The following is a 10268-nucleotide window of genomic DNA, read 5'->3' on the forward strand; positions in this document are numbered from 1 at the left end:
GAGGGTCCGGGTGGTCCCAGGGGGGCGGGGCTGGGCGGGGTGGCTGCTAGGCTGGAGGGAATGCTGGAGGACAGACTGAGCGGGCTGCCCACGGGTAAAAACACCAAGAGATCCTGGAGCACGAGGAACACAGAACGTACAGTTTAATGACACGTGTTCATGTTGAGACGAGACATGAGACGAGACATGGACACTTTGACCTGGAGACAATCTGCTCAGAGAGACGTTTGAGTCCTTCAGTGACTCCACATCCACAGATTTATTATTTATGACTGAACTTCAAAGGCCATTTCCTCCCATTTTTCAGATTTACTTAAATATAGCCATTATGACACTGGGCCGGGCTTGATTCGTTTTCAAAGACTTTTAAACTATAAGTGGAACAAGAGTTAATTTGTAAATGAGTAAGTGTGTATTGCCCGCGCGCTCGTCGGCCCGCGAGCTGGCCCATGTGCTGGCCAATGTGCTGGCCCGTGTGCTGGCCCGTGGCCCGTGTGTGGTGCTGGTGGCGAGGCTGCAGTGTGACGTGGCCCGTGTGTGGTGCTGGTGGCGAGGCTGCAGTGTGACGTGGCCCGTGTGTGGTGCTGGTGGCGAGGCTGCAGTGTGACGTGGCCCGTGTGTGGTGCTGGTGGCGAGGCTGCAGTGTGACGTGGCCCGTGTGTGGTGCTGGTGGCGAAGCTGCAGTGTGACGTGGCCCGTGTGTGGTGCTGGTGGCGAGGCTGCAGTGTGACGTTGCCCGTGTGTGGTGCTGGTGGCGAGGCTGCAGTGTGACGTGGCCCGTGTGTGGTGCTGGTGGCGAGGCTGCAGTGTGACGTGGCCCGTGTGTGGTGCTGGTGGCGAGGCTGCAGTGTGACGTGGCCCGTGTGTGGTGCTGGTGGCGAGGCTGCAGTGTGACGTGGCCCGTGTGTGGTGCTGGTGGCGAGGCTGCAGTGTGACGTGGCCCGTGTGTGGTGCTGGTGGCGAGGCTGCAGTGTGACGTGGCCCGTGTGTGGTGCTGGTGGCGAGGCTGCAGTGTGACGTGGCCCGTGTGTGGTGCTGGTGGCGAGGCTGCAGTGTGACGTGGCCCGTGTGTGGTGCTGGTGGCGAGGCTGCAGTGTGACGTGGCCCGTGTGTGGTGCTGGTGGCGAGGCTGCAGTGTGACGTGGCCCGTGTGTGGTGCTGGTGGCGAGGCTGCAGTGTGACGTGGCCCGTGTGTGGTGCTGGTGGCGAGGCTGCAGTGTGACGTGGCCCGTGTGTGGTGCTGGTGGCGAGGCTGCAGTGTGACGTGGCCCGTGTGTGGTGCTGGTGGCGAGGCTGCAGTGTGACGTGGCCCGTGTGTGGTGCTGGTGGCGAGGCTGCAGTGTGACGTGGCCCGTGTGTGGTGCTGGTGGCGAGGCTGCAGTGTGACGTGGCCCGTGTGTGGTGCTGGTGGCGAGGCTGCAGTGTGACGTGGCCCGTGTGTGGTGCTGGTGGCGAGGCTGCAGTGTGACGTGGCCCGTGTGTGGTGCTGGTGGCGAGGCTGCAGTGTGACGTGGCCCGTGTGTGGTGCTGGTGGCGAGGCTGCAGTGTGACGTGGCCCGTGTGTGGTGCTGGTGGCGAGGCTGCAGTGTGACGTGGCCCGTGTGTGGTGCTGGTGGCGAAGCTGCAGTGTGACGTGGCCCGTGTGTGGTGCTGGTGGCGAGGCTGCAGTGTGACGTGGCCCGTGTGTGGTGCTGGTGGCGAGGCTGCAGTGTGACGTGGCCCGTGTGTGGTGCTGGTGGCGAGGCTGCAGTGTGACGTGGCCCGTGTGTGGTGCTGGTGGCGAGGCTGCAGTGTGACGTGGCCCGTGTGTGGTGCTGGTGGCGAGGCTGCAGTGTGACGTGGCCCGTGTGTGGTGCTGGTGGCGAGGCTGCAGTGTGACGTGGCCCGTGTGTGGTGCTGGTGGCGAGGCTGCAGTGTGACGTGGCCCGTGTGTGGTGCTGGTGGCGAGGCTGCAGTGTGACGTGGCCCGTGTGTGGTGCTGGTGGCGAGGCTGCAGTGTGACGTGGCCCGTGTGTGGTGCTGGTGGCGAGGCTGCAGTGTGACGTGGCCCGTGTGTGGTGCTGGTGGCGAGGCTGCAGTGTGACGTGGCCCGTGTGTGGTGCTGGTGGCGAGGCTGCAGTGTGACGTGGCCCGTGTGTGGTGCTGGTGGCGAGGCTGCAGTGTGACGTGGCCCGTGTGTGGTGCTGGTGGCGAGGCTGCAGTGTGACGTGGCCCGTGTGTGGTGCTGGTGGCGAGGCTGCAGTGTGACGTGGCCCGTGTGTGGTGCTGGTGGCGAGGCTGCAGTGTGACCTGTTTGCTTTGTGCTGATGCCATCTCTCTCTCTCGGCTGCGCTCCAGAGCGAAGCCTCTCTGTTTGGCCTGAAACACAAAGGCTTCACATCAGACAAAGTCACAGCAGATGAATCACTTCACACGCCAGCAGCTCTCACCTGATCTTCTCTCTCAAATCCAGGTGCCCTGCCGTAGCCCCCTTCCCCCGCCCACGGGGACAGCATGTCGGCCCCGCCCACCTCCTCACACAGCGACACTACACTACCCAGAAGCCCCTGCTCTGGGACCAAGGAGCCCATAGAGGGAGAGAAATGGTCCATGGTGGATCCTAGTCCGGCGCTGAACCCCCCGGGGCTGGACGGAGACTCCAGGGCGGACAGGGGGTCCGGAGGTCTGGGTGCTGAAGGAGAGCCGGGTGTGGGGCAGGAGGATGGAGAGTCCTCGGGGCCCAAAGGCTCTGCAGGAGTGAGCAGAGCAGGTTTGGAGGGGTCAGAGGCTGGTGGTTGTTGCGTACACATGCACATGACTTACTTTCTATGTGGGCAAAGGCACAGAAGGGTCCTCGGGGGCAGCTGCCGGACTGCTGCATGTCGTTACACTTTGTGGACTTGTAAATCTAGAGGAAAAGCAGTTACAGTTATTGTCTTTGAAAATGGCCTGATATATTTGTTTGCCCATTTAGACTAAAGACTATTTAGACTTTAGAACCCTGATAAATAGAGCCTTAAAAGTTGTGAATATATCATCTAAATCCCAGAATAAAAGCAGTTTTTTTAACTTCAATACTATAACAGTTTTACATCTACAAAAATATCACATATTTCACCACAAAATACGCTTTTTATGAAGAACAAATACGACATAATTTTGTCCAAACAACAAGTTTTGTCCATCTTTTTAAATAGAGAAACAAACTATGTTTGTGTTGCACCGAACACCAGGACAAGAACCTGTTCATTCTGACTAACTGACACTTCAAAATAGTTGTTTGTTTTTATTATAAAGACTTAACATCATTAGCATTAGATCTGACGTTCATCACTGACAATGTGACCTCTGTTCTGGTGATATTAACATTCTGATTATATATTATCATCATATATATTTTAAAAGGGTAAAGCAGCTCACAAAACTTGAAACTAATAAAATACCATAAACAAATGCCTTTATATTACAGTATAATATTCATTATATATAGACCAATATATTGGTTAGGCAATAGATTGGGCGAATATTTGCAATTTTGAGCCTTAATTTAAAACGTAACCCAGTATAGTGTATCGGCTGACCATCTGACTAAAGGACAGAGTCAACTTTATTCTAACACTGCACAAAATGTGACCAGCATGTTTAAATGTCCAAGCACTGACCCTTGTAGTACAAAATGGGACTACACTACTATCTAACAGGTTTATAGTGAAACAGGGCTGTGGAGGTTTACAAGGCATTGCTAGAAATATTATTTCTGACTATGCTTTATGCACTTTATGCACAGTAACAATCTACTTATTTACCTTAATTGACCCTTGACCCAGCTTACCATTTTTGCAACTATATTTTGTTCCCCCTTATTTTGGTTTACAATGTGCAACCTACAAGTCATTTCCCTTGTGGATTGATAAAGCTGATCTAAGTCTAAGAGTCGTGGCTTATTTGCATGTTTTGTCACCTTTAGCCACTGTGACTAGTAGAAGTGGACAAACCTCGGGGTGAAACTGCTGCTCTGTGCGGGTGTGGCAGTACTGACAGCCCTCGGCCCCCTCACATTTACTGGGATCCCCCCACTCCTCGCTCTGCTTCACAGACGGACATGGCAGTGCTCTGTGCAGCGAAACAAACACAAGACCTGTCACATTTCCAACCATCAACAAGAAAAGGAACCGAGTCTTTGTTCTGTGGTGGTAAGTCACCTGTATTTGTGCTTGTGTGGGCTTCGTCTCCGATCTTTGCTGTTGTGGTAATAGGGACAGGCGTAACCTTGGCGACACAGGCGAGGAGGCTTCTTACACAACTCAGTTTTGTAGTGGGACAGGACATAGTTGTTATCTGTAATGGGAAATATAAAACATATGCTCAAGTAAAGAGAAAAAAGCTGCTGGGCTGATCTCATGCAACGGGAATGTCACAATCTCACATGATATAAATATTATCATCAAAGTACTTAATCACGTGTTGGTACAACTTTATAATAGCAAAATAAAGCGTGAACAAAGCCTTAATTCAGAACAAACAAATTCACACATTTTCATTTCATGTGCTATATGTGTGTAAATGATGACCTTGCCAGCGGGGTTCTTCACTCAGTATCTTCTCTATAAGGGCGGTGCTTGCGGCTTGTCCCGATTGGCCGTCTCCTCCTCCTGCTCCTCCTCCTGCTCCTCCCCCTTCTGCTGTTCCGGAGCCTCCCTGAGACTCGATCACCTGAAGCTCCCTGTCGGAACAAACAGCAGCAAAAATGAGAGTTCCTACGTACTGGGCCCTATTGAACACTTTTGTCCTGAGGGCTGTTGCTCTCCCGCTGACGCTGCCTGACCAGTCCTTCTGTTCTGACTCTGACCCTGCTCCTCCCGCCGCTGGAGGAGAGACTGAAGCTGTACTGGGACTAGGGCTGCAACTAATGAGTATTGTAGTAGTCGACTAGTCAGCCATTACTATTTAATTAGCCCAATATTACTAGGCTCATTGAAAAAGTAGGTGAGAATATTTATGAATAAAAAGTATAATATTCTTTTTTGACATCTACATGTAATAACTCATCACTGTGTTTGTTATAAACATGTATTTGGCGTGTGTTTTAGTGTGCTTGATCCAGAGAAACATTTTTCTTTCTCTTTTATAGTCACAACTAGACTAAACACTGCAGCCCGAACTCTCTTTAACGCAGCGATAAACAGAGTTATCTGGATCGATTTAGCTCTTGAATGCGCATTGTGGAACATTCATGGCAAAGCAATAACACATCCATGAGCCCAGCAGGCGGGAAACTCTCTCCAGGAAAAGTGACTACACTTAAATCTGTGTCAACAAAATAGTGTATTAAACATCCATGGATCATCATCTTCCTTTTATCTGGCAACATGTTGAGGAATTTCTCCCATTCAAAAGATTTCATATTATGTTTTTAAATTGTAATCACTACAGCATTGATCTTAGTTTCTCATCATCCAGAAACCCAGGGACTGGAAAAATAAATAAACAACTTGTCAACATCAGGAAAAAACTTGAAAAAGAAATAAATCCTGTATAAATCAGTGCTGAGGGAAAGCAGGAGTTTGTCAGAGCTTCTAAACTACATCCCATAGATCCCAGAGTGTGACTGGACGTCTGCACGTGCGTGTTTACCGGATGTCGTAAACAGGGCTGCGCAGGTCGTGCGATCCGTGGGCAAAAGCGCAGTGCGAGCCGTTTTTGCTGCAGTGGCCTTTGGCGTCCGTCTCGTGAATGCATGAACCGGTTTTGTAATATCGGAGGTGGTATCTGCGCTCCGTGTCTCCTGCTGTCCGGTGCAGGAACGGGCATCTACCGAGAGGGACAAATGAAGACAATCATCAAATATGAAGGGAAAGTAGCACGAAATCTTACAGTTTATTGAACTGTTTATCAAGTTCCATATATCTTTGGAAAACAAAAATCAAACTGCCATTTCTTTCTGACAAGCATTGTATTTGCCATTAGATTTGCATGAATGTTTCTTCAGTTCAGTTTACATTTCAAACTTGAGAAGACTTGAGAAATGGAGGTCTTTATTTTAGTAGGTGACTAGTCCGTAATTGTCTCTATTGCACATTAAATACATTTTTAACCAAATAAAGGGAGAATATGGTGTCATGAGGCTTCTAGATGGAGACTATTTGAATGACAATCAGAAATTGAAATGAGTTATGAATATTATCAGTCATTGTTCATAAAACTTTCCTCCTGGTTATCACGCCTCACGCAGCACAACGGCAGCGACATTGAGATGCTAAATGTGTCTTTATCACCACATACCAGCAGATCAGCAGGAGCGTCTTCATGTGTTTCACGTGTCAAAGAACAGTTTGCATATCACTGACTCCCTCTATTTACTTGGTTCATGTGCTAATGTCCACACGGAGCAGCCATCAGGCCCTATTCAGCCCAACACTGGCCGTGTCGTTAGCCTCGGCCTGTCAGATCTACAAGGTGGTCAAAGCACGTATATCCCCCACTAAAGTGTTAGAATTGGAAATAAACTAAAAAGTAAACTCTTTGAGAACCCTAATATTGTGTCATCTCATATGTCAACGTTATCTTAATTAAAAGTTACTTGGGGCAAAACATTTAAGTAATTTTACTGTTACATAAATAAAGTTTAAGGGTTTCTAATTAGATTGGATTTACATTACCAGTCAAACTTTTGGATACATTTTTCCTTCAATGTTTTCGTGACTATTTACAGTGTGTATTCTCACTGAAAGCACCAGAACTGTGAATGAAAATATATGGAATGCAATAAACATAAATAAATGTTTCATACATTCGATGTCTTCAGTATGTATCATAAGACTGTTAAAATTATTGACTGGTTATGTATGCAAAATTAGATTATTATAATGCATCATGATGCAAAATTGATAAAACCTCATAAAAGGTTGCAGGAGGGAAAGGATTAAAAAATAAAACCAACAGTGAATTGTAAACTTTTACATTAGTGAAGGGATATTTCTGCACTTTTGTGGTTCATTTTATGATCTTTTCATTTCTGTGTGATTTTTAAACCACCATTACAACATTTACAATGTTGTTTAAGCACATTTTGGATCGATTGCTAAAATATTGTTTGAGGAGTATATCGAGTTTGTTATTTAGTTATTTATTTTCAAGCTGCTGTGTTCAAATCATTTCCCTGGCAGAACAATAAAGCTTTTCCAAGTCTAAATAGTGTGTTAAAACTGAGGAAGCACGATAATGGTTCACTTACTCGTCTCCATCGGGGCAGGTGCCGGAGCCCTCGTCATACTTGGTGCAGTACACGTCTGGGCTGTAGTTGAAGGTGCCGTCTCTTCGTCTCATGGGTCGCCGCCGCCGCTGGTTCAGAAAGTGCCAGTGGAAACAGGAAAAGGGCCTATGCTGTGTACATTTGTGCTGGACAAACAAGGGGCACTGCTCAGTCCGGAACTCCTTTAGGTATCTGCAAAACAGATCAAGAAAAATACAATATGTGCTCATTTTGTCACTTTTCTGTGAGCAAGAAGGTCGCACTTAACTTATACTATTCTTATATTACGTTTGCCTTTCTGTTATTTCATGTGCCAAGCTTCTGTGAGATGTAAACAACAGTGTAGACACGGAATGCATTGCTTAGTATTTAACAGACACAGTGTGCACAAAACGCTGCCGATTCACTGTTAAGTTATCTATAAGTTTAAATATATTAATAATAATGGGAAACTAAAAGCCTAACTATGCCTAAATTGATTTAGATATGAAGGAATGTGTTGAATGGTCACGTTAGGCCTTATGCACAGCACTACTTTGTTTACATCCTGTGCACTCTCCCGCCGCTTTGTAGCTCACAACTCTGTCCCTCACGGATTCATTTTAGACTCAAAGATAACGGGTTTAACCTAAATCCACGCGCACGTGAGCTTGTGTACATTTCGCTAGCCTTTGCAGCTAACGGGCTACATACGTGTAATGTTGAGGTTTCTCGGGCTGTACGTTCAACACGGTGGCGGGAGATGTCGAGCCCCCGACGGGCGAAGGCGAGGAGGAGGTGGACGCTCCTCCGGTGGTCGATGCGGCCGAAGAGGATGACGGCTGTGTGTGTGTTTTAGACATTTTATGTGTTTAAAATGTAACCACTATAACCTTGTTTTTAGCTTGGTAGCTAGCTATTCTTATTAGCTTTGCAATCCGCATTCTACTACGATGTGCGCATGCGCAGGGCATGACGAAATAGTAGGCACGTGACCACACGGAACTGTGGGACGTGTAGTTTGTTAAAGTATTTGAACATCTGTGCTTGATGAATATTGTGTGTATGCCGATATTGGTAGTCTAATAATGCGAAATATAATATCCCGCCATTTATTACATATAAAACCCGCGTATTTACACAATTAATTTCAAAATATTTTCCGAGTTTGGTTTGCAAAGATTCTATTGGCTCAAACTATCGTCATACAGGAAAACCGACCAATGAGAACGTTCCCCTTGAGCACATGACGTCAGGGGCGTGGATAAAAGCGGAGCGTGCGCGCCTCACGGCTCACACGTCCGCGCGCTCTCCTCGTGAAGCTTCTGACCGTCACTCCGCGTCCGAAAGGTAAATACTTTGTTCTCTTGGACGTCGTCTCTACAGCTCATACTCTCCTTTTGCGCTCATAACTCGCATGTTTATGATGTACGCGGAGTTTCAGGCGCCGCGGTGTTTCCCGGAGCTGAAGGGGACAATGGACCCGCTAGTTTCGCTTTTAATCCAAACAAACTCCACGACATGTTTTATCCGCGGTGGATCCCGGTCTCGCACTGAAGACGCTGCTTCTAAACGCGTCCGTGTTCGCGCGGTGTGTGTTTGTTTACGTGTGTTCGAGTCGAGCCAATGTCGCTTGGGGGTGAAACGATTAAAAATGGCGAAGGCGCGGAGGCTTGTTGTGGCCTACAAACATTGCGCCTGGAAACTTTGTGTCTTGTATCCGCCGGTCACACGGCCCGGTGCTCACGTGGGCCATTGTTGACTTATATCTGCTGTAGTGTCTCGTTGTGGCGGGCGGGTCCGCTCCGGTGGAAAACTGACCGGAGCGGACCAGACGCGTCCCGCAGACGGACCAGCTCAGGGCGGGGGAGGGGACCGTGCCAGGACCGGGCTAGGCTAACGCGCTAACGTGCACGAGCTAACCTTAGTAAAAGCACGTTTAGAACCGTCTTGTCACGTGTGAGCGCGGTTATGTTTCTGTGCCACTTATACGCGTATATTTATATTTACTATTGCAGAAAGTAGAAAATGGCCCGTACTAAGCAGACCGCCCGTAAGTCCACTGGAGGAAAGGCGCCAAGGAAGCAGCTCGCGACCAAGGCGGCCCGGAAGAGTGCGCCCTCCACAGGCGGCGTGAAGAAGCCTCATCGTTACAGGTGAGGTGCATCTGGAGGAAGTTGCTCGCTTTAGAAACATTGTGTTGAATACGTCCTGTGTCTTTGTTCAGGCCTGGAACCGTGGCCCTGAGGGAGATCCGTCGTTACCAGAAGTCCACCGAGCTGCTCATCCGCAAGCTGCCGTTCCAGCGCCTGGTGAGGGAGATCGCCCAGGACTTCAAGACTGACCTGCGCTTCCAGAGCGCCGCCATCGGGGCTCTTCAGGTATGTACTTGTAGCCATGGAGACGCTTGCCTTTACGATGTGACCTTGCTCGTATGTCTTAAATGTGTTTTATCCTGTGCCAACAGGAGGCCAGCGAGGCCTACCTGGTGGGTCTGTTCGAGGACACCAACCTGTGCGCCATCCACGCCAAGAGGGTGACCATCATGCCCAAAGACATCCAGCTGGCCCGCAGGATAAGGGGCGAGAGGGCCTAGGGGGCCAGTGACCACACCCACGCAGATCGCCCTATTTGTCGTACCGTTTTTGTGGACATTTTTTCTTGTTATTTTTATAAGTTGACTTTTGTAATGTATTTTAGAGACAATACATCAGCCATTCCACACGCCTGGGCTAGTTGGAAGTGTGCAGTAGGAGTTTTCTGTACCCATTTCACGTGGGTCATTCCACCTCACTAAACACGGCCGGGACGTCCAGCATGTCCAGGTCTCATTGCAATCGCTCGTAGCTGCCCTGCATTCAGTGGCTGAGCACGAGAGCGACCCCTACTGGTCTTTTCTGGACTGCTTTTTACATGTTTCCAACACAATTTTGGCAGCTACATTTAATACTATTTATGAACTGTCACATGTCTTTCTATTAAAAGTCTTTATCAATAGAGAGTGTTGTGTGTTGTCGTCCTTCTAAAACTTAATTTTTTTTTTTAAGTGTTTTATTTA

The 10268-nt window shown here is 48.7% G+C and overlaps 2 protein-coding genes across 2 annotated transcripts in view; one reads left to right on the forward strand and one right to left on the reverse strand.

Moving 5' to 3' along the window:
* The window catches only part of unk (unk zinc finger), a 15778-nt gene extending 7588 nt beyond the window's left edge, over nucleotides 1–8190 (reverse strand). The window contains exons 1-10 of the mRNA XM_072455648.1: nucleotides 7925–8190; nucleotides 7214–7423; nucleotides 5614–5790; nucleotides 4551–4702; nucleotides 4182–4317; nucleotides 3975–4092; nucleotides 2803–2887; nucleotides 2430–2728; nucleotides 2290–2358; nucleotides 1–113 (exon numbers count right to left, since the gene is read on the reverse strand). The exon at nucleotides 1–113 is cut by the window's left edge and continues 71 nt beyond it. Of these exons, the coding sequence (XP_072311749.1) occupies nucleotides 1–113; nucleotides 2290–2358; nucleotides 2430–2728; nucleotides 2803–2887; nucleotides 3975–4092; nucleotides 4182–4317; nucleotides 4551–4702; nucleotides 5614–5790; nucleotides 7214–7423; nucleotides 7925–8073 (1508 nt within the window). The 5' untranslated portion in view covers nucleotides 8074–8190. The remainder of the gene's footprint in view (nucleotides 114–2289; nucleotides 2359–2429; nucleotides 2729–2802; nucleotides 2888–3974; nucleotides 4093–4181; nucleotides 4318–4550; nucleotides 4703–5613; nucleotides 5791–7213; nucleotides 7424–7924) is intronic.
* A 312-nt stretch (nucleotides 8191–8502) lies between these two features.
* On the forward strand, nucleotides 8503–10209 carry LOC140369197 (histone H3.3A). The gene is made up of 4 exons (XM_072456467.1): nucleotides 8503–8560; nucleotides 9229–9366; nucleotides 9438–9591; nucleotides 9678–10209. The coding sequence occupies exons 2-4, from the start codon at nucleotides 9239–9241 to the stop codon at nucleotides 9804–9806; spliced, it is 411 nt and encodes a 136-aa protein (XP_072312568.1). The 5' UTR covers nucleotides 8503–8560; nucleotides 9229–9238; the 3' UTR covers nucleotides 9807–10209.
* The last annotated feature ends 59 nt before the right edge of the window (nucleotides 10210–10268 follow it).

The sequence above is a fragment of the Eucyclogobius newberryi genome, unplaced genomic scaffold (genome assembly GCF_026437365.1).
Source record: "Eucyclogobius newberryi isolate DKJ021-1_F unplaced genomic scaffold, fEucNew1.0.hap1 SCAF_20, whole genome shotgun sequence".
In the NCBI taxonomy this organism is placed as follows: Eukaryota; Metazoa; Chordata; class Actinopteri; order Gobiiformes; family Gobiidae; genus Eucyclogobius; species Eucyclogobius newberryi.

What these genes read in the sequence shown, in the direction of transcription:
- LOC140369197 (XM_072456467.1), top strand. Translation starts at nt 9,239, where the DNA reads ATGGCCCGTACTAAGCAGACCGCCCGTAAGTCCACTGGAGGAAAGGCG. An exon ending in AAGAAGCCTCATCGTTACAG is followed by an intron (nt 9,367 to 9,437) that starts GTGAGGTGCATC and finishes GTCTTTGTTCAG; the next exon opens with GCCTGGAACCGTGGCCCTGA. An exon ending in CCGCCATCGGGGCTCTTCAG is followed by an intron (nt 9,592 to 9,677) that starts GTATGTACTTGT and finishes CTGTGCCAACAG; the next exon opens with GAGGCCAGCGAGGCCTACCT.